The 27,298-nt window shown below is 46.4% G+C and overlaps 1 protein-coding gene across 1 annotated transcript in view; it reads left to right on the top strand.

Annotated features, from left to right (window-relative positions):
- Positions 1 to 8,558, top strand: part of LOC131283161 (protein apterous-like) — a 56,943-nt gene extending 48,385 nt beyond the window's left edge. Inside the window, exons 5-8 of the mRNA XM_058312742.1 lie at positions 328 to 501; positions 582 to 847; positions 7,936 to 8,132; positions 8,388 to 8,558. Of these exons, the coding sequence (XP_058168725.1) occupies positions 328 to 501; positions 582 to 847; positions 7,936 to 8,132; positions 8,388 to 8,558 (808 nt within the window). The remainder of the gene's footprint in view (positions 1 to 327; positions 502 to 581; positions 848 to 7,935; positions 8,133 to 8,387) is intronic.
- The last annotated feature ends 18,740 nt before the right edge of the window (positions 8,559 to 27,298 follow it).

Genomic DNA, 27,298 nt, shown 5'->3' with positions numbered 1-27,298 from the left:
TTTTGTCGCGGTCTCTCGGACCCAAAAGGACACTTGTTGCCGAGGGCGCCGAGGTAACGCGAGTCGAGGCAGGGTGAGCCGGTGGTATCTGGTTAGGAACGCGGATGTCGTGGTTCGTCTTTTTGCCCTCCGCTTTTGGGATTCGGAAGATTAATGCGCCGACCGGAGTGGCGTCTAGTCTAGAGAGCTCATCGTTTAATGTGTAATTGGAAGACGTCGCGCGAGTGAAAATCGAAGAGGCATGGAAAATCATCTCGTTTTAAGGAAAAAGCTCGTTACTTAATAATACGTTTGTCATCCGTTTGTTTCGCCCCCCGTTCTTCTTAGGGTATTCGGTTCACGGCGATGCTCCAAGTGTCTGGCCTCGATTAGTTCCTCCGAGCTGGTGATGCGCGCCCGGCATCTGGTTTTCCACATACGCTGCTTTTCCTGCGCCATCTGCAATACGCCGCTGAACAAGGGCGACCATTTTACGATACGGGACTCGGCCGTCTTCTGCCGGTAAGTGGTGCACACACCAACGCGCGCGACTTCCAACCAATCATCTTCTCATCGTGTTTTTTCCGTTTCCTTTCTCATAGATCACACATTGAGCTACCACCCCTCGATCCGACGACGGCACCGTCGTTGGGAGGGATGCCGATGCAGTGCCCCTACCAGGGCGCCTACGGAACGTCCCCGAACGCCCCGCTCAGCCCGAGCGATTCGACGACGAGCGGCGGCAAGCTGAACCCGGCCACCTACTACCCGCCCCACGGCGTCACCGGCTTGCCGCAGCAGCCCCGCCAAAAGGGACGCCCCCGGAAGCGGAAGCCCAAAGACATCGAAGCCATGACAGCAAGCCTCGGTGAGTGTGTGTTTCGTTTTAGGATCCATTGGTGAATGATTATGATAACAGCGGTAGTGGAATTACGAGCAGTTTTCATGATGTAATGTTCACATATTTATGGGGTTAAATTATACCTTAGGGTGGAAAGGTGGAAAGGCTTTCCTTTCAACCCGGCCCGTTTGCCATTCATCACCAAGGAAGGTTATCGGAACCACTAGCATCACGTGGTACAACAATCGGATAAGGATAGCAATTTATTTCCGACAAATATTTATGATTGTTTTGATCGCCATGTTTCGGCGACCTGGGGTAGGATAAACACGAACATTTGTTCTGTTTTTTTTTTTTTGCACAGCGCGTCGTATAGATCCGCTCGCCATTACCATTCGGGGTCTTCTGCAACGGACAGTGTTGCGATCGCGTGTCTTACCGCTACCTTACCCCGAGATAAGCTAAAACGCCGCGATCAGGATGAAGTTCGCAAGCGGGCAAAAGTTATGAAGATACCCACGTCCGGCTCCAGCCCCCGGCCAGGGGCGCCACGGCCATTTCCCTGCGTGCTGGTGTTGCGGAGTGGCGAAATAAATAAATAAATATTTAGCAACGTGCAGTAACGTTTTCGGGGCCGGCAGCGTGATGATGAACGATGCTGATACGCATGCGCATAAACTAGCGAAAAAGACATCTGCGTTCGTTCTGCGTTCACGCACCCCGGACGAACGATGGTGGTGGTGAAGGGACGGGGACTGGCACGGAGGTCTCACTTTGGGCGCGATAGTATCGGTGTAATTGCTTCGGTGAGCTTCTCGGCTACCGCTTCAGCAAAGCTAGCCCGTGGAGCCACGGGTTTATCTTCGCTCGCTGGCGGCATTTCAATTCCGCTCGGCTCGATCCAACCGACTGCCGGCGAGGAAAGAGGTTAACGAGGGGGGCTTAGGCCGGGTTGACCTTTTCCGTTCGTGTTATCCATCCATGCTATTTTTGCAACCCCTCGCTGGGGGGTTTAGCTCCTCGCCCCGGAGCTGTCTGAACGGGCGCGAGCAGATGTTCCCCTTTGTGATGGTTGGTTTTTTTCTGACTGACAGTTGTGTGTCGGAGAATGTGGTCGCGTTTTTGATCCGTGAAGCGACGGGTCACGCTGGCTGGTGGAAGTGGAATATTTGTCAAAAATTGAATATGTTGTAGACAAATTGTAGAGCATAACGACGGAACATGACGCTCGAAACTACCGATCGCGTATCCAGCGATCCTGTGCGATGTTTAACATTGTCAACACAATTTATCAATTTTCGAGACATTGTTTCTGTGCGACTTTAAGTTCTAAATTAAATTAAGTTTATTTAACATGTTTCTTTTTTAAATGACTTTTTAAGTTGTTTTTAGAACAATTAAACATTGCGTATCCAGCGATCCTGTGCGATGTTTAACAATAATTAATCCATTTCAATAAAATTTATCCATTTCCGGAACATTGTTCCTGTGCGACTATAAGTTCTAAATTAAATCAAGTTTAATTGAAGTGTTTTTTATTTTAAGAATTATTTGACTCGACTTTAAATAACTTTTTTTTATTTTTCTTAGAACAATTAAACATGGCGTATCCAACGATACTGTGCGATGTTTAACATTGTCAACACAATTTATCCATTTCCGGGATATTGTTTCTGTTCTAAATTGAAAGTTCTAAATTAAATTGAGTTTATTTAAGGTATTTTTTGTTTTTGGGCATACTTGACTCGACGTTAAATGGCTTTTTAAACATTTTTCTTAAAACAATTAAACATGGTCACCGTTTCGATAGTTTTGGTGATGACCTTAAAAGCATGCAGTTTAGCAAACTTAAACAGAAGCCATTGCGAGTGCTAATGATACACAATTTACAGTCGAGATCTGCTGCACGAACACATCATTCAAGTGAAAAACGGTATCGATGAATGGTGCCGTTGCATGCTTTCATTGCTCAATCATTTCTCTAAACTCTCCTTCCATTGAGGTTCCGTCACGAGCGACCCATAATGACGGTACCCAGTGGCTTAATTGGGCGTAGACTTGATGTGACTGAACTGACTCCCCACCTCGGTAAAGGCTCCCGGCTTTCGATTTCCGGCAGATCCCTGGGTGGGTGCTTTCCTTTTCAGCGCTAGCGCACCCCGGAAATGGCTTCCGTGTTTAGTCGGTAGCATACGGGGCGGGAGGAAAAAAATGGGCCTCAGGCTGCTTCCCAGAAGCTGCTACACTATACGGCAGGGAAAACATTCTAATCAGAAGCTGGAAATCACGGCATCGGCAGCACGAACGTTTACCTTTTGGGCGGGAGATGTTTGTTGATGTCGATGAGAGATTTTTGGGAAGTGACTTAAACTGGGGAAGTATTTAGGAAGATAGGCATTCAGCCTTGAGGTGATTCCTAGAACGGGAGATGCTTCTTTTTTTTTGTCGGGAAGCTGTGTGATAGAAAACGGACGATCGCTAGCTTTCGGCAGGTTCGTTTATCTCTATTAGCACTCTAGAAAATTGGTTTTGAAAACAGCCAGAGACAAAAGCCAGAGCGTAAGGGGTATTATTTTATATCATCGGCAAGCAACGAGGCCACCTTTCGAGGTCGCTGTGATATCGTCTTTTTTATTCTGCCGCTTGTTTCTTCTCCGGTCTATTTTCGGTCGGTAGGAAGAAGCCCGGTTTGCGCCCGTCCGACAGTAAAAAAGTCGAAAAGTTAATAAACATATCATAAAGAAAGAGATTGTAAAAGGTCGAGGGTTCAATAAAACAAAAAAAAAATGGAAGAAGATACTCTAGACCAGCGCTCGGCGTTCCCAGCGGGGTAAAGGTTCTAGTGAGAACATGCGGTAGGGGACATAAAGATACATACACCACATGAAGCTCGACGCTGGGTCTCGCATGAGGACGCCGTCTTCGGCGAGTGCTGTGAAAGGCGTGTGCGGGGTGTAAAATGACCTGTCGACCGGTTTCGAAGGACCCCGGATGGTAGGAAGATGCTTATCGGAACAGATTCTCGGCTGGGTTTTTTTTCTTCTCCTTTCTTTCACCCGAAGAAAAAGTTAGAAAACTCCCCAAAACACTTCGGAGACTCGGGCAGGTTTTTGTCATCTGGCTCTGGCGATGGCATTGGATTACAGGTTAATTTATGATCGCACCAGTTGGTTTCGGGTCGGCAAATGACCTGATTTTTCTGTAAATGCCCGAAAAGGAAGGAACGTTTCTTTCTCCGAGTGCATAGGAGTCGCCTTATCGGAGACGCATTGAGATGTAACTCTATCCCGGTGCGGCTCGATAGGATTTTGAATGTAGAGCCTCATTTATCACTTTATTGTTTTCGAAAAAAAATACAAAGAGATAGGAGAACGCCTGTGCCTTTCCATATGTTTGTTTACTTTAAAGTAATAAACAGGATCTCCTGAGAAATGTTTGTTCGCCATTAGACCGGCTATTTAGCCTTAAAACATTTATGTATGTCTAGTGTGTTGAAAAAAAGACGATTTAATTTAATCCGATTTTCGAACTATCCCTACAATTAAGATGGCCACTTCTCAGAACGATTTCGCAAACTCAAGTTGATGGATTTCTCGTTAGTATTTCCGATTAATTGAACACGACTAAGCATGTACCAATTTTTGCAGACCATTTGAAATAATTATCTGTTTCCGAGGAAATGTGCCTCGAAAAATATCCTCTTCTGTGAATCGAAATCGTAAAACATAAAAATCTGTTGAAAATGAGGCGAAGCGGTTTTGTGTTAGTAGGAACTTTCCTGCTCAGTGGCCGTAAAACAAAAGAAGGAAAATCGTGAACGTCTGACTCCAGCGCGTTCCCGAAACTCAGTCGGCCGGTTTCCTTTAAATGTTTTATTATTTGTTCGATTTTTATGACTCCTTTATGATCTGTGCACCTATTGGCGGGTTGGCGTTAAACATGTTAATAACAACGTTCAACAGAAACGGTTTGTGCGTAGGTTCCCTGGATTTGGTCTGGACGATCGGGTCCGTGGGACTCCGAGATCCTCGAACGAAGGATGCCTTTTGTCTGGCGGCGTTCAAAGCACAAATCAGGTTTTGAAATTTCAAGGACTGCACGGATCCTGCGTTCGAGCATTTGAGCAGACGAAACGGTTGATTGGAAATTTGTTTGGGGAAGAAGTCAGTTTTATGTCAATGTTTATGTTGGTGCAGCAAAGCTCCTCTTCCAATGGTGGCGGCAACCACTCACAAAGTGCAACCGGATCGTGCCATCGCTTCCTTCTCGTGGGTTGAACAGGAAAGGCAAATAAAAACCCAACCGTTGGGGAAGAAGTTCCGAGCTCCATTGTTTTGGGAAATGATTAACGTGTATCCGGTGAAGTCTTGTGGATCCACACAAGGTAGTCTTCTCTGGGCGCGATCGGTGCAAAGGCAAGTTACACTTTGGATGGGTGCATCGAATTGGTCGGGTAACCGTGTTACACTCGCCGGTCGGTCTGTCTGATCGAACCGGTTTCGATGAGGGTTTCTGAGCTCCTCCCTCTCCTTCGGATGCTGATTGGTTTTTTCCCTCTTTAGAGAAAACAATTTGTTCGCCGAATGATCGGTTTCATTTTAAAATAAATGTTCACTGGGAAACGAAATTGGTTCCTTCGATGCTTGTAAATCATAATTTTACTGATTTGAAATAAGGTTTGTTGCATCTGTTAAAAACAGTTTCGTCTGGAGTGGTCATTTGAAGTCTTTAACTGGATGGTTTCCAATCACTAATCTCATCTAAGAACCAAAAATAAAACAACAAATAAAACAATAAACGCTTCGATGACGTCGATTCCAACGCCCTCCGGCTGGTAAATGTTTCGATTTCTTCAGATTTCCTCGATTTGACAACATCGGGCGCCTACGGGGGTGCACAGTCTGACAAAAGACTTCCACACAGAACCAAAGGTCCAGACCAGAAAGACCAATGAATGGTTGTAAAATTGTAAAAAAAGAAACGATCTGGAAAACTCAGAACGAGTTCCTATCAATAAATCTGAGGGAACGAAAAAAGATCCCAAACCAAAATCATCCAAAAGAAAACCCGACGAACGGAGGAAAACAGTATCATTGTCTGGCGCGTCAGTCCGGTTATTTCGAACCCGGTTATTATTTGCTCTACGTACCCCCTACGTTATCCTTTACCCTCTTCGCGCCCGCGATCATAACGTATATTTTCCACCTTAGCCACATGGCCGGAGGGTGGACATCGGGGAGGTTTTTTTTTCGTTTTCGCTTCTGTTTGTTACCTCACTGGCGGCGGCTACCGGTTAATATTTTCGGATCACTCGAGAACGGGCTGAGAAAGGGAAAAAAGAATTCACAGTACGCTACCACAATACAACACAGCCACTTGACGGAGTTTGCGAGACGAGGCGTACCGACGTGGCCGGACCCGGCGGTGAGCATAATTCCCCCCCGGGTCAGCATAATTCTAATAGTCTGCGCCTAGCCGCCGCGCCTTGTCATGATCCGTTTCGGCTAGGTTTTGGTCTTTCGCCTTCTGTTGCCCTTTTTTTTGGTTTTCAATTTCGCTTTTCGGGCCGGGTATCGAAAGGCTGCCACCTTCCGCCACGATCAGCCGGATGGATCGCGACCACGATCGTCGGGCTGGTCTGTAATTTGTCTGAGACGATCAGACCGGGGCGTTACACCAGCTCTGATATCCGATCCGGTAGCCATTCCAGCCGGGGTTTTTGCAGCAACCGGCTCGACGTTGTCGGTTTTGGTGCTTTTGGAGGGGGCGGGCTTTGTGGGCTTTAACTACGATTTAGCTACTGGAAGTTGGTCGAGTTCCGATCGATCTCACCCACCCACCCAACGCGCTGGTCTATGATCGTTTCGAATCCCATTGTTGATGGTGTCGGGGGAGGAGGGAAACCTCAACTTCTCGACAGCGTTCGTTTGCGTAACAGTTCGGTAGTTCATTTTGGAAACGCACGGAAAAAGAATCACTCGCAACAACGAAGTACCCTAGATAATGTTTTATAACAAAAAACCAAAAACCTCTTGCTGTAAGCGTGGGAACGGTGGCCGGGCTCGTAAAACAAGGAAGGGAGTCCGCGTGGTGGACTTTAGGGTTGGTTGTAAACATTTTTGGAGGCTGCTTTCCATGAGCCTACCGAGATCTGTTCGTGGCACCCAAGTACGGACCAACCGCTCGTTCGCTCCTTCCGTTGCCCTGAAGGTAATTTAAACGTGACGCTCGGTTCACCTGTTGCTTTTGGATGTACTGTAAGTTTGGTCGTCATTACTTTCGTGACAGCTTTTGGGGAGGTTTCCTTTGGGCAGCTTCCTCCCGGTTTTGGGGAAGCGATTTACAAAGCTGGTGATCTTCCTGGAAACACATATCGTGCACTTGTACACCTTTGGACACATTTTGGACTATCTTTATTCATCTAAACGTACCCCTCGGGTTGCCCCGCACCCTGCCCCTGCCCAGTGCCGAGACCGATTGAGACATCGTACCGGGCGTTTGCCTTTTACGATTATAGCGTACATGGCTTCTTTCCTTTTCGGTTTTATTTTTCCCTTGGCAAAAAGAAACGACCCTCGGTCGGCCGGCCGGTGTGTCGTCGGTCAGGGTCCGAAAATTCGACACACCAGCATCCATCCGGTTCAGCACCGGAGGTTACCGGGGAGCCTCCAGATGAGCCGAGGGTGCGCCGCTGTTGAACTTCGGCGGTAAAACTTTGCTCGCCCCGGCCTCGAACTTTTATGGCGGAGTGCAACAAAAACGTGCCCCGGCAAAGGGAAGCTCACAAGGATGGCGGGGTGCGGGGAGGGGAAGGGAAGAACAGCCTTTACATCCACCGACATACAATGAACAAGTAGCCAACAGCTTACGTGTACGCCTCCGGGCGCTCTCGGATGGGGTGATGTGAGGCCGCACCGTGTCTTCTTTCCCTCCTTTCAAGCTTCTTGTCTTTCACGAAAGGAAGCACCCGAAGGGGAGGGGGAGTTGGGGGAAGTGAGTTGGCAATAAAAGTAGACTTAGATGACCGACGCAAATCTACTTACCAGTCGAAGCTAATCCGAGCTGTGTGGGGATTTTCTTCTCCCTCCTTCTTCTTCGCTCTTCTTCCCCTCCAGACCTCAACACGGAATATCTGGATCTGGGCTTCAGCCGGGGGCTCGGGTCGTCGTCGCGCGCCAAGCGGATGCGTACGTCCTTCAAGCACCACCAGCTCCGCACGATGAAGTCCTACTTCGCCATCAACCACAATCCGGACGCGAAGGATCTGAAGCAGCTCTCGCAGAAGACGGGCCTACCGAAGCGGGTTCTTCAGGTGAGTTTACGTGCCGGTCGTCGTAATCTTGACCGGTAGTACTGATTGCATGTTCATTTGAAGTCCATAAACTTTTTTCGAACAGTTTTGCTATAATTTAATTTTCACTCACACAGCTGAGATTGTTTTGCTTTTTAAAGGACTTTGGATGAGAAGAAAATACCTCTTTAAAATGTTCACCTCATCCCCATTTTATTGACCCAAAATCGCACCCATACTAACGTTTGCCGTTTTTTTTGTTCGCCCATTTCGCAGGTTTGGTTCCAGAACGCACGCGCAAAATGGCGCCGAATGATGATGAAGCAGGAGGGCAAAATCATCGATTCGGACAAGGGCGACGGTTCGCTCGACCTGGACGGCTACGTGTCGCACAGTCCCGGCTCCTACATCATGGGCGGCCCGGGCAGCCCGTCCTCGCTCGACTAGCAACATCCGACGTCGCGGCTGCAGTGGCAAGTGCATCTCCGACGCTGGATCCGACGGTTGCTGAGTGGCGAAGGTGGATGTCCACCCGACGGCGGCGCTGGTCAAACGCAGTGAGAAATGTGCGAAAACGAGCGCCCGGAGACGGTAACCTCAAGCAATCGTGCGGACATTGAGTGACAAGTGTGTGCGTGGGGGTGGAAAATCAGATCCAATCGGCTGAAACCAATGGAAAGCAGAAGCCGCCGATCGGGAATAAAACAACACCCTCCCGTTTGGAAAGTGAGTGAAGACACGAGAACAGTTGCGAATGGAAGCGGCATAAGATGTCCGACCCCGGTGTGCGTCGTGCGTGTAGTTTTGTGTGCTTTCGTGCCTGCGCACCGTCATGTCGTGTAGAATGGAACAATGATGTTATTATATTCAAATTTGAGGCATATTTTTCCTCCTCCATTTTCGTTTTGCCGGGGTGAGACGACGAGAAGACGCACCGATTGGGATGCACAATGTGGAGCAGGAAGTATGTGGAGAATGGCAAGGGGAGAAGCAAACAAAACGGTGAAGCAGAAAAGAAAAATCGGTCGGCAAAACACACACAGAAACGCCGGACATGCTATGTTTGAAATGTACCGAGAAGGCGCAAGCAAAGCATGTCGCATGTTGGGCTACGACCTGTTGGAGCCATCATTGTCCTCCCGGGCAATCGCAGCACACGCCCGGGCTGCCCCCGGGGGGAGGGAAAACGCGCCCGCAACATGTTGTCGGATTTTCCACAAACGTGAGTGCAATCGTTCACGGGTGCGAAGCGGTGGCGAAAGGAGTGAAAATCTTGTACCGGAGGAGAGGAAAACCCAACCACGTTCGGAAAGAATGTATATGAAACAAAAGTAGCTAAAACACAAACCAAGCTTGGTTGGAGGAAACGAAAGGTTGAAATAGATTCGAAAAAAAAAGAAAAGGAAATCTACAAGAGTAAAGGGGTGGTAGGAGGAAAAGAGAAGTAAACGCAATTGAACGGCAAGAAACACAAGAAAAATCCAAATATGATTGTGCACGCAGCGAAAAGAAAACTATGTATCAGAAAAGGATGGAGCAGAAAATAAGTATGGCAAAAAATGGCGGCGGTATAGTCACTTGTAAAGCTAGCAACAGAGAGCAAAGCAAAAAAAAACCCAGCCTCTCGAACGGTGGATGCTACTGTGGCGTAGAACGGGAGGGAATCTTAATAATAATGTATGCACATATGATTACCAACATGCATACTTATGGCTTTGCTTGTCTCCAATCGTTTAAAAAAGGGCTCCGGTGGTGAATTTCGCCGTGTTCTCTCTTTGGCGTTCCCGTTTTTATTTCTCGGCGGATTTTGTTTTTGCTTGCCATTTTCCATCTCCGACCAATAGTTTAGGGCTTGTCTTTTGTGAAAGATTGAATGGTGCACCGTAGTTGCTGCTTTTTTTTCGTTGTTTTAAGACGGAATTGTCCGCCATCGACGACGGGGCTCAGACCAATCCTTACACTTCACAGGATGTCGATGGACCGCGGCCACATAGTAACACCACCAGGTCCTTGCCTGCTGACGGACGCATACGACATGGTCGCGTTTGGACAGCCCTACCAGGTTGAATCGGTTGATTGATCAATCGAGCCTGTGGTCCGGATGTGAAGATGTCGGAACAAACAGAAATGGCTCATGAATTGCAAATCGTTGGCTTGTTTTACCTGCTCCGGCCCCGCGAAAGCGAAGGAATCGTTTGTTCGCTGAAAGCGACCGTGTTGGTCAGCGTGGATTTATGTCGGTGGATAATCCGACGCATATCGATTGGATCCCACGATGGATTGCTTTCCCCCCCGGACAAGCAAAAGGGGAGTAAAAGAAAATGGCAATCCGGTTGGTCGACGAGTCGAATATTTATGCTTTCGTTCAAGGCTGTTTATGTTGCTCGAGTCTGTTTCCGTTCGGCATGTGGGTTTGCTACCGATCCGCCGTTAGCATTGAATGGGGCCAAACTCCAAAAGGGAATCGCATCCACTGTGTGCTTCATTTCCATTGAATGTTACAATCATTGTATGGATTATTCTGGGCCCACTCTTAAATCCAGATGTTCAAGCAGATTCATCTTTAAGGGATGGCCAAACAGATCCAGTGCTAGCATAAGGGCGTTTGAAAACCCCTCCCAACAGTCATCCAACATTCAATCTGTTTGACGTTAGTACACAAACATTCACCAAATGCTGGAGAAAATAAGTTTAATTTACTTCCGCTGTGCAACATTTTCCTGGTGTGTTCCTTACGTTCCATTTTCCCCGGACGAGAAAAATGTAAAATTTATGACACAACTGATATGTCCTCCGAATGAAATAGTGGGAGGAGGAAAAACACGCGGGATGCAGGTTTACCATTCGAAAACAATTCCGGTGGTTTTTGGGGAAATCGCTCCAAGTAGAGAGGAAATCTCGGTGCTATACGATCGTTTGTGGGAAGACAGCGTTCCATAATTCAACCGATGGCACGGAGCGAATTGGAACGCATTTTCTTCCTTCCGCTTTCGGTGAAGTTTTCGTCTGTACTGTTAAGGATGAGTTAGGATAATTATTGTTACATACCCAGTGTCGTAGCGTAGTAGGGAGAAAAAAACGGGACCGAAGCAACTCCGAAGAGAACAGCGACAAGTCTGCCGATACTTGCGGTTAGCTAGTTAGGGGCATACGGATCCGGGAAGGAGGTGGAATGTGTCTAGAATAAATCTTTTTTCTAGGTGTAAGCAAGAGGTCGACTCTCTGTACAGCTCAACTAGCGAGATTATAGGATAGTTTTAGATGGTTAGAAGTTCGTACGAGCGTTCCTTTTCTTATGCGAACTCCGTTAGAGTGTAAGGAGCCGGGAAAAGAATCGATGGCTCAAGATGCGAGCAGATACTTATTTATATCATTTTTGGTAGTTTAAAAATAAGGACTAACAGTCCAGTTGAGAGAGGACTGGAAAAGCATAGTAATGGTGAAGATTTGATAAAAAATAGATACCCACACATTTTACACTCTCATTCAAACCGAGAGCGAACGTAAGAGGAAAAGAAAACATAAACTGAACGAATCTGAAAGTGAACAAATAAAGAGAAAATCATGAGAATTCTTGAGCTTTAATAAATGTTGGTTTACGTGTTATTTTTTCCCGATGGGATTAAAAAGGTTGTCCGAAGTCAAAGGGATGGTTTGTCTCCGTGGTGAGTACCTCACGAAGGGAGAGGGTGTCCTGAAAAACGGTTGAAGAACGAGCTACGGCGGGACCTCCTCGTGGGGTTATGTTTGCTGCACGTGCTGCCCATTCACGCCAACCACCCGTCCCATCGAGGAGCGCGACATGGACGACCTGGAGAGCTCATTATTTCACCTCGCACGTGCCGGACCTTCCAGTCTCCACACTCTCTTTCCCTCGGCGTCTCGGCGGGAGTCAATGCACCACCGATCGCGCACAATGTCGAAGGACTCACTTCAGTCGGGTTGGCTCGTTAAAATAAGGATCCCGCCGAGACCCCGGATCCCGGCCGGTACGGCAAGGAGTGGACCGGGTTTTTGTGGTGGCACACCCACTCTCGGTTGGGTAAGGTTTTTCCGAGCATAATCCCACTCCAAGCCGGGTCTGGGAAAGGTGAAAACTCGGTGGCTGTCGGTGTTGGCGTTTAGTAGGAAAAAAAACGTACACGCGCAGGATCAAACGGAAACCGAACGGTAGTCTGATAGCAATTTGTACCCTCGGTGACGACGGTGACGTCGACCACCAACCGTGTGGGAGTGCGTTAATACGATTTTAATCAGAAATAATTGAACGCGTGCTGAATGGTGGGAAAAGGTAAGTGAGTTCAAGGACTGCATACATGATTGTGGAGCTTTAAGGATGCGAGGGATTTTAAAGATGGCAAATAAACAACCAATTGCATAGAGTGGTTTAGTAAAATTTATTTCATTATTAACTGAAAATTTACTTCAATGTTTCAGTTTGATAAGTATATTGAGGTTTGTCGAAACGAACTTTCAACAATGCTTTTTGCTCTTTTGTAACGGACGGTGATCCAAACAACGAATAAAATCATGAAACAAAGAACTGTAACTAAGATGAACATTTATGAAAAGGAAATACATCAAAGGTATAGAGCACAAAACACGAGAAACATAAAACGTTCGAACTCGATGTCGGCAATATTTTGAGGGTTGAACGAAGTGTTTCTCATTTCACCGTTATCTTTTCGACTGTTTAGTTGATTCCTACCTTTGACAACTGACTTACCGCCCTTTAAATTTGGTCGATGTTAAAGTTTTATGTTACGTTGTTTTTTCCACCAATGCCTCGAAATGAAGGAGGAGAAAAATCGGAGGAAAAGTAGCCTTTTGCCGGCTCACACAAAGCCTGGGGGTTTTCGGCATGTTTCTTTACCTTTTTCTTGTGTTCGTTGGAGCGGGGGAAGTACTAAAGAAAAAAGGGTAGCCGACGCCAATGTAATGGCAATTCTTCTCTTTCCAAAGTATTTGGCCGCCTCGCTGGGTATTTCGGTAGCCAAAACCTACCGTTTGCCCTCCTTAAGCGGTTAAATCCACCCGTTTTTCCTTTCGGTCTGGCTTGGTAAGCAGTTGTAAAATTTCATAGCCTCTTCAAACGCTGACCCACAGGAGTCGGTATCGCAGTTAAAAATGAAAAGTCATAAAGAAAAACACTCAATGAGAAGGGAGGCGTATCGCCAAACCATGAACAAAATAAAAAAAACGAGGATCATTTTCTCACTCGCCCGTTTGTCCAAGGACTGGCTTTCCCGGTACATTTGCCAGCAGTATCTTTTTTAACCCAGTCCAGTTTATGCTGGTCAAAATATAGCGCTTTCTAATTATAAGGCTCTGCGAGAAAAATAAAGAAAGAAAAATCACCGTGAAACGCAAAGGTAAAGTGTGCCGAAGAACATCGATGCAAAAACGTCCTAGAGCCGAGTAGCATTGCATAAAGGAACAATGAGGGAAAAGAAAATAAAAAAGCGGTAACCACACCTTGAAGCGCTTGTCCCTTGTCCAACACAAGAAAAGAAGACATTGGAAATCAGGTCCGAAATTGAAACTTCGCCAAATAAGCCTCGACAAATGCGGTTCGTCAGCATCAGGCGAGAGGAAGAAAAACAACACAGATAAATGATCCTCGCCCAATGATTCTGCCTCATGCACCGGCCGACCAACCGAAGGCCGGAAGATGGCACACCGAAGAAAAGATGCTTCAAATTACAGTAATTACCATCCCGGGAAAGGATTCCCTCCACACACCCTCACCCATCCCATACCATCGCCGAAAGTGATGATCGGACAGAAAAGATCGTGCGCCCCGCAGCCAGGACACGTAAACGGAGAGCGTCTTGCGGTAGCTATGAATGTCGAGTGGGGACATGAAAATGATCATAATTTCCACCTAATAATATGGAATTGTCAAGCTACTGAAATTGTACCCCCGGTTGTCGGCCGGCGGCGGGCCGGAATCGATCGAGCCGGACATCGATCGTGTTGCGTAGCGATCGCCATTTCTCCCTCCGTCCGTTGTTTTGCGAGCTTCGTCCGCACCGAAATGTCATTCGGTCGGGGTGCGTCTGTGTCTCCGGGCGTAAGTTTTGTGTCCGATTGATGACCGTCCGAAATTCCGAGAAAATCTCAGATAAACGGTTATCAGTCGTCGCACCGATTCATTGAGTAAAGCGAAGGGTCCGAAACCCCCGCTGGACGTTATGATTATTTGAATGACAGACATTTTCATCCTCCTTCCTGCCGTCGATCGATGGTTAGCATTTCTCGCGTGTTTCGAATGAACCAGAAGATGGACCTGGAGCGAAGACGGAAAGCACGGCGCTTCCCAAGGACGAGGGATAGTCTGAATAGTAAATAAAAAAAAAATGTACAAAGGTTGCCTCACGAAAAATTTACCTAAAGTCGTTTTGATTCATCATAAGAAAATTTTGTATTCATTTGGCTTGATATGAAAGAAGAAATAATAGATTGAAATTGTCAAATCAGTGGAACAACCAAATGTTAATGACGTACAACATAGCTCCCTAAGTATGTCATTTGATGCCGTACCATCGCGACATTTTATTTTTCATTTCTCCAGAAATACTGTATCGTTACCTTTTTTACAATTTCAAGAAACAAATGCACATGTTCTACCGTAATCCGAATTTAATATGACAGTCATTTATTGTTTTGTCCTTCGTGTACCGTGCGACTCCACCTCCGCAGGTCGACATTATATATGTCCGCTGTGTATATTTTTTAAATCCTAAAAGGGGTTTTCCTACAAGTGAAACAACGAAAGCGCGGGCCCGAGTCATAAATCTGAAACATTATCCGCCGAACATGAGGAAGAACGAGCGCTTCGCGTACGCCCGCCTTTCCCTAGACACAAGTCAATCGTGTGCAGCGTTCTTTGTCTTCGTTACAAGGATCTGTTCCTTTTTTGTTTTTTGAAGGATGTTATGTGAGAGGGCGCTTTCGGGGGTTTTTCAAAAACAATTACTCACGCCTCGGTTTCCTTCAAGCAGAGCGCAGGGAAACCGAAGGGCTGTTTTGCGTGTTTCTTGTTGATTTTCTTTTCTGATGTTAGGTCTAGAAAGTTGAGACGACCTTGACGAAGGCAGCATTTCACTTGCGTTCTATTTGTTTGCGATAAGCCGAACTCATGATAAATCTATGCAATTGCGGTAAAATGGTAACGAGGGCGCCTCATGTCGGCATTGCCAAAGAGAAATTAAGGTCAGTTTTTGATCTCTTGACATGGTTATCTTTCCTGTTCTTAGAAAACATAATATACCTCAAAGACATCTAGATCAACAAAATAAACATATTTCTGCAGTGAAGATGATCGAACGTTCGTTTTTCGTAAGCTGGAACCCTTTTTCCCCAAAAAAGGCACAAACTTTAGTGTTCAAATTGTTCCACGCTCGCCTCCCGTCCGATGAGATCTCCCGTTGTCGTCAATGTCGGGGAAACGGAACATGTAAAATCGTGATGGATCGCGCGGGTGTAATAAAAGTTATACGAGTACGGGGCGGTACGATTGAAAGTAGTATTTTAGGTTTTTATAGCCACTATTTGTGACGGGCGGGAGGGGGTGGCTAGCCGGGCTGGTGGAGGTGATGGCCATGATTTGCGTATCGGAATCGTCCGCGAATCGTGAAAACTGGCCACTCGAACCCGGCGAGTCCGGTTGCGCCGGTCTGGATGCAGATGTACGGGAACACCAAGAGGCCGCTCGCGGAGAAGAAGCGAGCTTCCTTTAACACACATCTCATCGCACCGAAGCATCGCATATTGCCGCCGGTTTTATGGCATCCTCCGAGGTCCCTCCCCCCAAACCTCCCATCCCGTGCGGGGTCGTTCTCGGGATCATAAAAGTTTCCGTCCCATCGAAGGCTCCATCGAGTCCGCGGCGGATAGATTTCCGAATCAATAAAATAAAAGTTTATCGTTTTTAGAATGATGGTGTTTAGATAAGTTCGGAGACAACGTTACCGAAGGAGGGGTGCGGGGAGCTGTAGGAATGGGAGAGGGCGTGAGCTCGACGGAGGAAAGGAATTTGATACTTTGCCGTCGCTGCAAAGAAGTGTTTTATTTTACTTTTTCCTATCTCTCCGGCCAGTGGAGTGTGATTCGGTCAGCTTCGGATGCCGGGATTGGGATGTGGTTTCGCCAGGGATGAACCATTGCCGGCTCGATGGCTTTCGGATGAAGCATAAAACGTATCGATCGAACGATCGGCTTAAGCCGTTGACTTCCGGTTCTGATCGGAACGTGAGCGATCGCATCTTTGGCAGGCCAGCAGGGTTAGTGCCAGAAACAAGGTAGCTGGACAGAAAGTTAAGATAAAGCCTGCTCGGTGAGTTTCCAAGTATATTAAAATGTTTGAGTTGAGGAAGTCAACAATAAAAAAAAAAGTCAAAAAAGATAGGCAGTTGAGCAAGGTATGAACCTAGTTGTTCATAGAGAATTAAACAAGTTTTTCTCCATAATATTCCCTTATAAGCGAAATAACATGAAAAGTTTACACGAAGGAAAATCCATTACGAACGCCTCAACTCACGAGGACTTAACTTGATTAGTCTTTATCACAATTGAAATCTCCGACCCAAGAAAAAAAAGGTTTCCACAGTTCATCAAACAACATCATCAACAATTCGCCCATAAAATCCTTTTCCAGCGCCTCACTTCGGTGGTGGAAATTGAAAAGGACATTATCGACATCGACGATCAACCGTGACCCTATCATTAGCGCACAGATTCTTGACTGCGGGTACCACCAGCGTTCCCTTTGGAAAATCACAACATTCCACAATCGTCCTCCTCATCGGCAAGCAACCACCCCTAGGAATAAATTCAGTCCCCTTTTTCCCATACCGATCGATCGTTATCGCACTAACTAGCCGAAATGACAAATAACAACAAGCGCCGGCGATGGAAAAATAATCCGACGATTTCATCATTCCACCCCATCGTTTTTTTTTTATTCGGGGTCCTTGCGTTGGTAAATCGGGACTATGTTTATAAACCCCTCGATAAGCCGCTTGCCGGGAAGGAAGTCGATGGCCGAAGAGTGGCCGGAAAAGTGCTGTCGACACATGTTTCCGTTTATTTTCCGCGTTTCCGCGGGCACGTTGGGAGGAGCGGGGGTGGAATAATGAAATCACTGAACGTGTCACATTCACGCCCGTCCCCGGGAGGGTTCGGACGGGGGGTGGGTGGGTGGATTGCGTGTTGAAAAGATTTATGAAACTATGCGCCGCCGAGGGGTCAACCATGTTCGGGGGACGTGCCAAATTGGCAGCGCCCTGGAATGGCTCAATTTGGAACACATTTTTCAGATAATTTATCCGGAAGTTTCCGAGTGAATTTCCGGAAAGGAGCGCACGCAGGATCGTGCGGTTACGGTGCGTGTCCTAGGGCGTGTCCCGCGCGGGTGTATGCATTTCCTTTTTTATTCCCGTTCACGGCTGAAATGTGTCGTAGATTATGGGCTGGAGGGAAATTGTAGCACTTTTCCGGATAATAAAAGAACGAGCTATGATAATTTTATCACGCGAATGGTGGATAATAAGGCACCGGTCGGGCGTCAATGATCGTACGTCTTAAGGGAATGCGATGTTGAAGCAGATTCTAATGGGTAAAATATGGTAACGAAACGACGTTTTGGCTAACGAGAACAAGAATATATTATAATGGTATTTTTGGCAGAGTTCTCATGGGAAAAACTTTTAGTTTATGGTTTTCCCTGGAGTTCTTTACAAAGACAAAAAAGGTTTATTAATAGTAACTGTCTTCATAAAACATTTCGCTTATCACATCCACTATATTGCATCATATTGAAACATAGCACAAGATTCTGGTCTATATTTTAACATTTTATAAAATTGGAATATTAAGGTCCTAACCTTGAGATGTAGATGTTCTTCCGACATATGTCTTCTGCCATGACTGCTCATATTCAATCGCATATTAAAAGAAATAAATCAACGTGTCCAACAGTACACCCAAAAAGCCAACCATTCAAGTCCTCCGTGCGTCTTCTGGACCGATCATTTGGTTCTAATTCATTGAATCATTCATTCAACCCAAAAACCGTGGCTCCAACTTTCATTCAGCTCGCATCTCCAAGATTATGACATGATATGTGTTTAATGCTTCCCTCCGTGGGCAGCTTGCTTTCCTTCCTGTTTCTCCCGAGGGGGTTCGAACGCTGAAAACATGAAGAGAGCAAGTTGAGCAACCGATCGTTTCGGAACGAGAAAAACCTGTCCGAAGCGGTCCCCATTACACTCTGCTGTACGTCGTGTGTACTCTCGTGGGACGACGGAACAACGAGACCCCGTGGCATGCCGCATTGTGAGACCGGACATCGTCGTTTGTGTCCGCCGGCGTTGGCACCTTCCTGCTGCCATTGCTCTTGGCCTTGGGAGGATCGCCGGGCTTTGGCATGTAAATACGAATTACCCGCGAGGGTTGATCGTGCCGCGTCACTGTCGCGATGAGCTGTTATTTAGCGGCTTCGGCAGCGGGCTCCCCGATGAGGCCATTCATCCGCGCCGCTTCTGTTCGGCCCGATTCCTGTTCCGGCGTTGGCGTTGGCCCGGTGAGTCCGGGCGTTGTTCAACGTTGCCGACGGTGCGGATGATCAAGCATGTTTTAACCGATGCTTTCCTCTCCCGCTCTTCAGTGTTCCCGGTTGAACAAACAGGTTGCCTCGCAAGGGTAGTCGATAAAAGGGATATTTATCCGTCCGGCAAGCGGTGCCCGCCATTGTGCACCTCTTTCTCCCGCCGAACCAAGGATCTCGAAAACAATTCTTTACGATGCGCAAAGTCATCGGCAAGGCGTGCTGAAGAACGAGCTCTAAATCCCGCCGCAAAGAAAACGATGCCCATTCGAGGGCATTAATTCTCCGCCTTTTGGATCAGCCATTGAAGGCATCCGCTTTAAGCGAAACCGCCTGCAAGTCCTTTCCTGCATAGTTCTTCTGGGTTTTTTTTCTCCCTTCCCTCCCTCGTCCGAGGGCTCGGTCGGCTGAAAAGATAAACAAGCTGGCCCCCTGGGGGTTCGGGCCGGGGCTAGAATTGCAAAGTCGACCGGAATTTGCCACCGATTGTCGATCCATGGTTCGGGAGGCAGAGGCTCGCTTTTGGAAATCGGAAGCGGAACGCGTTCCTGCTAAATCCTTCCCATGCCAATCGGTAACGGCGGAAGCGGACGCTGGCATGCCGTCGTCGTCGTCGCCTGTTGTCGGGTTTTTGATGCCACGTGGCCGTCTCCTCATTAGTGGCGTGTTACATGATATGCCAATAGGGCGCATTATGTCCCGGGTCTGGTCGGGCGGGATTCGGCTTTTCGGTTGTTGTTCCGTTTCCCTACGTTCTGTTCGGAGCGAAAAATCAATGTACCCGGGAACTAGGAATGTACTTTGTTCACCACGTGGACGCCGAACCGCTCGGTTTTCGCGGCGTTTGCAGTCGGAGGTGTAAGCCGATACATAATCTGCTTTTGCCTACCGCTGGTGCTTGCAAGGAGCACGAGCCGGAATCGTGGTTCACCCTTGGGGGAAACAACGATTGGATGAAAAATTTGAAACTCAAATTGCGAAGAAAAACACGGAAACCCTGATGCGCTGCGATTGGGAATTTGGGATGCTCGGAGCAGGTTATTTGGTGGAATTCACTCAATATTGATGTTTTCTATTTATGTTAAAAGTAAACAGATGAGATGAAATTCTATGTAGTTGGAAAGGCACATTTTTTTACGGCCTCATCAGTAAGCTTCATAACATGTTTAAAGCCCTTACCATTTTAAATTTAAAAATGTAGCGTCTCATGTTTCAATTTAAAGTACTTTAAATAGTTAAACTGGTTCAAAATATAATTAGTAAGTAGTAAAGTTATTAGTTAATGCAGCATAATATCAGTTTTTGGAATAAAAAGTAAGCCATACAGTAAACAATTTTTTTTATAATGTTTTTTTTTCTCAAAATTAACATGAACAAAATAAAATGTAAAAAGCAACATCGAAAAGCAAAATATTGTTCATTAAAAGAAGTAAAAAAGAAAGTTAAACAGTACTACCACCATCTTGCAGATACACCAGTCACATAAAAGGTACCATTAAACTTAATAATTGTACTTCTCAACTGATAAGCGAATCGGTAGTTGATAAACGTCCCATTACTGTTCGTAGGAACTACTGAAGGAAATGTAAACTCCCTACCGAACATCAAACTCGTGCCAATTGGCATTAATTCATCCACTATCTCAAGAGGGGTCTTTCCTCGGTGGGGATCATAATTCGCTTCTCGTTTTTCTTTCGTCTTTTGCTCATCGTGATCGTCGCTTTTCTCCACCATCGAACACGCAACACTTCCTGGACCGCAAAATTCGTGCGTTAATCCAATATTTTACACCACTGGCCACGAAGGAGAGAGGGTTGATGGTCGAAGGGGGATGGAGCCCGGAGAAGGTAATGATCGGTAAGAATTTTAATTAAAGAATTAATCGTTATCTTTTTGTCCACCGCCCGAAAACGACCGCCGCGAAGCAATTTTCACATTTTTCCGTTACGTTAAAGACGTCGTGGAAGGGAAATAAAATGGACGGCCTTAATGATTCCCACCGGGTGGACGTGCGAGCACCTTACGTTCGCACCCCAAAATGCAATTAAAACTATTAGCATAATTGCAGCTGATAATGGTTTCGGGAGTAGCTTATTTTTACATTGCGCGCCACGGTCCCGATCGATCCCCGGGTGGTTTTTGCTTGGTGTTTTTCTTTTTTTGGCTCGTCGGCTTTGCGGAACGAAATTTGATGTGCAGCTTTGCGTTTTTAGTTATCCACGGAAACCGCGGACGGGTTTGCTGGAGGAAAATAATTAAATGTCTCTGCTCGTGTGTGGTTGCGCCAGTCAAATGGCTTCTCGGTGGGTCAGTGTGACGTCGTACGCCGGAACTATGCACCGTTTTAGGCATTCGTGTAGAAAAGCCTTTTTTTGATGTTGTTCTACATTTGGCACATGGTGCATACGAGAGTCTGTGGCGTGTTTCGGAACCATCCACCCTCCGGTTGACAAATAGCGGTAATCGTTAAAAATGTGCTTCGCAAACACAGCCCGACCCGCTTCGCGCAACAAATCGAACAAACATATTGAAACACGCGAGCAAACAATTCAAACCGGCCAAAGATAGCGAAGATAGCAATCATTCAGCAGAAGCCGGTTTAAGCTGACAGCAGTCATGTTTGGCGAGAGGATCAAAAAGTTCAGCAAATAAATCTAACCAAAGCATCCCGGGGAGGGGATCGCATCGGGGACAGAGGGTGCGCACTGTTTCCCTTATCCTTCCAATCCTTTCCACTGTTTTCCGAAGCCTGAGGGCTATAGCGTATTTTTGCGTAACAGAAGCAGGCCAAAGAGGGAACGGCGCTCGGTTGTTGTGCGGGTTTTTCCACCCGGCGCTTTCCGCGCACTCAACTGGTTCGGGACCAGAAACGGTGAATCAAAGCCGATTTAATTCAATGCAAAACACCCACCCCCTTAGGGGATGTGGGAAATGTGCCAACGAGGCCTGTGTCGGGGCGAGACGCCGCAGCTTGGAAATGCTTAAAAAACATATGATTCATATCAAAACGTCGCCCGGGCATCGCATTTCGTACGCAAATCTTTGCACTGAATTTCCATTTCGACGTTGGAAATCGAACAGTAAAGCTTGGCGTACGCGCCTTTCGAACCGGAGGGTGTGTAACCCGTTGAAGTGGGTCTGAAAAAGTGGAGGGTGACTCTGGAAATGCTTATTGAAAGACTCAAGTAGCGACACGTTCCGCGGGAGCCAAGTGGTGGTCGATTCCCCGAGCGCCTTGGAAAGTTGGTGCTCGAATGCGAGCCGTGTTTTCAAATGCAAAGTTTTCCCAATTCAATTGAACCCGGCGGCGAGAAGGGACGAAAAGAGAACCGAACGCACGGGGATGAAATGATTTTCAAACACCGAACGAAGGGTGTGCAGCATATGCCAGAGGATATGTCATGAATAAATATGCTTCGGTAATGCGGTGAAGAGCGAAGGTGAATGATAAATTGTAGAGCGTCAAAGGTGCAGCAGGTTTTTGATGGGAAAAACCGCGAGAGTTTCGTACTTTAAGCAGAAGTTTCAGGGCTTTTATTCTAGAGAATTAAGCTAAGGATCACATACATTGAAAATATCTAAAGTACATACATTTTTAAAGCATATAACAATAATTTCAAATTAAATTGTATCAGTTCACTTATGTTGAATTTGTTGAACATATTTTTCGAAGCAAATTTTTTGACGTTTTCATTATACCGAGGGATGACAAAATCCAACTTATCTTGTGTCTTGCAATTTACAGCAGATTATTTAAACGTGTTATCAGTTTGTGTTCAGTTTTTATCGTGTTCATTAATCTCTTTTTAAACGGTTTATCTTGTTCTTGAAATAAACACCATCGAATGTGACGAAACAACAACTTAAGAAGAAGCATAAAAGATGAAAAGAAAAAGGTGAAAAAAAGGATTACATTCGAGAGGCTGGAACGGCTTTTTCGGGCCAAATCTATCAAAATATTAACATGTTAAGCTAACAGGAATGACAATCGACTGACAGCTCACTACACACGATTCCCAACCCGATACTCATCTCACCTCGTACCTGCCTACTCAGCCACGTTCGGGTGTGGCCACCCTCCTCCTTGTGTCCCTTCTCTTTGCCCATGGAACGAGCGTTCCCTCCGGCAACAGTTAAGTGGCCCCGGCCGTAGTCTAATCGGACCTGACGCTCCACAATCATCACCGATCAGTTCGAATCAATCGAAAAATCATAAATAACACCGTATTGGATTTCATAACCGGAATCCCGCCGGATGGAGCGCCGGAGGGAGGCGGTCATTTCGGGAGCCAGCGGGTACCTTTCCCTTTCCGCCGTTCAATCTGATTCTGCTGTCGATGCCTAAGAGTTCAGGAAGTTTAGCGATCTCCGTTTTCGACGTCGTTGTGCTCGTCGTCCGGAGAACAAGTTCATTCTCGCGTCGTTCAGGTTCGTTCTTTCGCTCGGATGCTGGAGCTAACCGGCACTGCGACCAGTGTCCGAGCGGCGGCCATCGATCGATCTCTCCCGATCGATCCTTCATCGTATCGATCAGCCTCGTTGTGTCCCATTCCGTTGACGTCTGTCGCCTTGTACGTTCTTGTCCGGTTCTTGTCGCTTGTTTCCTGCTGCGTTTCCGATAACGTTTGTTTCTGTTTTCTTCTCGTCTTGAAACATCCTTTTTGGCATCGTCACGAAAGCTATCGCCTGGGGAAAAGACGGTTGTGAAAGAGGACAACCGGTCAGCAGATCGTTGGAATGGTATCGGTTTCAACTTTTCGGGCCCGATCACCTGAGCGTTGTAGGTAGACATAGATCGATCATCGTCGATTATTATTTATTGTCTTACGTAGATTCCTCTCCTAGGAAGTAGAGCTGGTAGCAAAAGCAAGTTGAATATTCATTGAGCTTACAAACATGGAGGGTACACAAAGAAAACTTACAGTAAAATTTCATGAATGTGTTTCAGATTTTATAGTAAACATATAAAATTAGCTATGAACATAAATGCAACTCATACCAATATTTTAAAACAGAACAGGCTTCATGAATAGATAGTGAAGTATAACCTTTACTTAAACTAGTATAATAACTAATTTTAGAAAATTTTCCTGAGATATACGTTTAATTTAAATAGAAAAATATTCAACAAATTTATGCGTTCAATATACCTGTTCATCTTCCGCCATGAAACGCATCCTATTGAATGGTCATTCACTATCTGCTCAATTTTATCTGAACTGTGGCCTTTTCTCCACATCCAGCAGCAACCGGATGGCCGGTTTATTATCGTAACCATGCACGACTAATGTTTTTCCATGCAACCCGCTGCGCCAACGGATAGCTTCTTTTTCCTTCTGTCCCGTCCCGACGATATGGATCCGTCAGAACTTATTGGACGATTGCTTCATAACAACCGCCGTCAAGAAGATATGTGGTAACAGGTTTAAGGCAATCGATCGGAACACTCACACGTTTCCTTCCTCTAATCTAGCTAGCTGCAAAAAGAAATCAACAAACTGGTAGAACCAGGGAGGCTCGGACCCCAGCGTGATGACGACCCCGGGGGCGAGACGAAAGGAATATGAATAATTTATCATTTTTACGATAGTCCTGAAATTGAAATTGCTCGCTCGGTAGCGGCAGCGGACTGGTTCTCCGCGTCACACACACTCACCGATCGGAACCGGTTCGATCACCGATCGTGGATTTGATCGATGAAGTCGGGGGGAAAACAAGAAACTGTCACACGCGGAACCCCCTAATAAATCGAAACAAATTTTCCTCGCCGAACCGCGGAAGGTGTCGTTCGATTAGAAAGTTATTTATTATTTATCTTCCGCCTGCGAACGCGACGCCGTCGTGAAAATGACACTTGAACGTGACGTGATCCGTCCGCGTTCCGTTTCGGGTGACGGAAAAGCGAGTGACGGCGTTATGAGGTCTCGTTTTCTTTATTTCCTCTCTCTATCTTTTCCTTCTGGCACGGACAAACACTAGAACGGCAGGAGTGTATACACACAAGCATACAGCACCCAGCGGGGATCATTTTTCCGACGTGTGAATGGAAAGGAAAAGAAAAGCAAAAACCATCTTGACAGCCGTCCCGAGGAAGTCGGAAAAGCGCCACACCAGGACACCGGCCGGTCGGACCTGTCGGAGGCGTCAATGCGGCAATTCAATGAATGCCGCCACAGGCGTTGAACTGTGACAAACGATCCGGAACACCGGCCTCTACCGTCCCGTCCCCCATCGGGACCCGGGTCTAGCTCCATACTCCGAGCACTACCACTACCGGTGGCAGGACGCTGGCTGGTCTTTCTCCCGTTCTCGTTAAGCGAAATGAGTGCGAGATCAAAGTGCAGACGTGTGGAAATCTGTCAGGCGCATTCACGCGACGGAGCGGAGAGCTGAGGCAGGGTGGAGAAGGAGATGAAGGCGAGCGGGTGTTCTTTGAGCAAACCTTATTAGCGATTGCTGTCGTATGCTACGTTCGGTTCCATATTCAGGTGTGGTGTTTATTTTTGTGTGAAGAGTTTTCCCTGGATATACATTTACTACAACTGGAGTCTTTAAGTATCGTTCTATGAAAATTTTACTTATTGCTTATATCAAACAAATCATTGCACTATATTATGAACTGGTTTATGCTTCTTAACACATCAAGCGGCGAATGAGTTCTTGCTCAAGTGGATCGTAAAATTTCCCATGCACAAAACGTGTTCGATCCTTGGAACGAATCTAGAAATCTTTTCCCAAAGTAAAAGTTGCCGACTGCTTCGTGTGGAGCGAAGGCGTTGGTGAAAGAATCGTGACATGTCATGAAACGGCATACGGCACCGAACCAGAAAACCAGCATCTTTCACTAAGCGTCACGATTCGCCTGCTCGGCTGTATCCCTGCCCGTCCCGGAAAACCCTCTCCCCCTCCCCCCGCGGTAAAGATGGTTGCGGACTGGCAGATCATAAAACTATGAAATATTACCACTCACGTGAAACTCGATCCTCAAAAGGCGGCCCCGACCGGGTGTTGAAGCTGTTCAACAGGCCCGGCGCTACATGTCTGTGTGTGTGTGTGTGTGTGTCTGTTGTTTGGTGGTTTGGTGAGAAAACCGATCGAAAAGGCTCGCATGTCACACGGCACGTCACGGCGTCGATCCGTACCGAATTGCAAGAGGAGTCGGATTTCGAACCACTTCATCTCCGTTCGACGGTTCCTCTCGGGAGACAAACATCGCCGCGGGCAAGGAAAAACGAGTGGGTTTTGCATAAGATCGGTAGAGGCGGTTGGCAGGCGGGTTGAGTCGGCACACGGGAGGTGGTTCCATTTCTCTTTCCCCGTGCGATATGAGGCTAGTTTTGTGGTCTCGAAACGATCGACTTCCTGTATTGTGTGTTTGTCTGGCGTTTGGGTCGATTTTCGTCACATTCCGGAACGAAGTATCATTAGCCCCGGGGTATGCTCTTTAAGTGGGTGTTTGGAAGTTGGAAGCGTTCCTTATGTTTGGCTGAAGAGAAACTGATAGAGGTTTTTATGATGTGTTTGGTAGGAAATACAGGGTGGAAGGAAATAATCTTCTTGGATTAAAGATTTCGGTAGGACCTAGTTCTGTATGATTGCAGTTTTTTTTAGTAAATTCTAAATGATAATAAGCTGTGTTGAACATAATATCTTCAACTTATTAAAAATTTCTGAACACTTTCCTCACTACGTGCCTTGAAATAGTAATGTTATAGTTCGTTTCAACCAAGGATCAAATGCAAAACTATAATTAAAAGTAATCGGATAATTTATAAAAAAGTTTTAAAAACCAACAATCGAAGAAGCACCCATCAATGTTGAGAATTGAAAAATGCTTTCGTTTGGATTGCTTTTTGAGACAGGAAAAGAACAACGAAACAATCAACCAATTAAACAAAATTAAAGTAACCCAAATGGCGTATTAGCATGGTAATTTGTGTTTACAGACATTAATTAAGGGTTTACAAAACGTACAACAGCAAAAGATTAAAGATTTTCGTATTTTGAAAAAGAAATAGGTTCCAAACAAATATTTGTGGGATGAATTATTTTTCTCTTCAACTTTACTCGCATCATGCAAAGAATCTCACATTTTCTTCATTTTCCCTTTCAAAGTAAATAAAAATCATGTTCGTTACACTCATTACAAGCTGTTCCAATCAACCCCCAATCAACCCCACAAACACATCGCTCGGCGCACCAGCACAGGAAATCAAACAAATCAAAGACCCTGGCCAATCAGTACCAACTGTCGCGTAGGCCCACTTGGTTAATTTTTCATGAACCCGTCATCAAAAGAACCATCTCGATGTTCCGTCGTGCCGAGGTAATTGTGATTTATATATATGAAGGGGTCTCGATAAACATCTCAAATATGTTTGGTTACAATTTTCCTTTTCGCTAAGTGATTATTTCCGAGTCGCGACTGTGACGAGTTTTGTTTCCAGTGGAGTTTTCCTGCTTTCCCCGTTCGCCGGGGGAAAAAGTTAAAGGGGTAATCGTTGGCGTTTCGCGAACCAAACTGTGGGCGACCCAATCGATGAGGGTGATGGACGCCCGGTGTACGTGCTGATCGTGC

The sequence above is a fragment of the Anopheles ziemanni genome, chromosome 2, assembly GCF_943734765.1.
Source record: "Anopheles ziemanni chromosome 2, idAnoZiCoDA_A2_x.2, whole genome shotgun sequence".
In the NCBI taxonomy this organism is placed as follows: domain Eukaryota; kingdom Metazoa; phylum Arthropoda; class Insecta; order Diptera; family Culicidae; genus Anopheles; species Anopheles ziemanni.
Note: the sequence above shows the minus strand (reverse complement) of the source record. Positions and strands in the feature narration are given on the sequence as shown.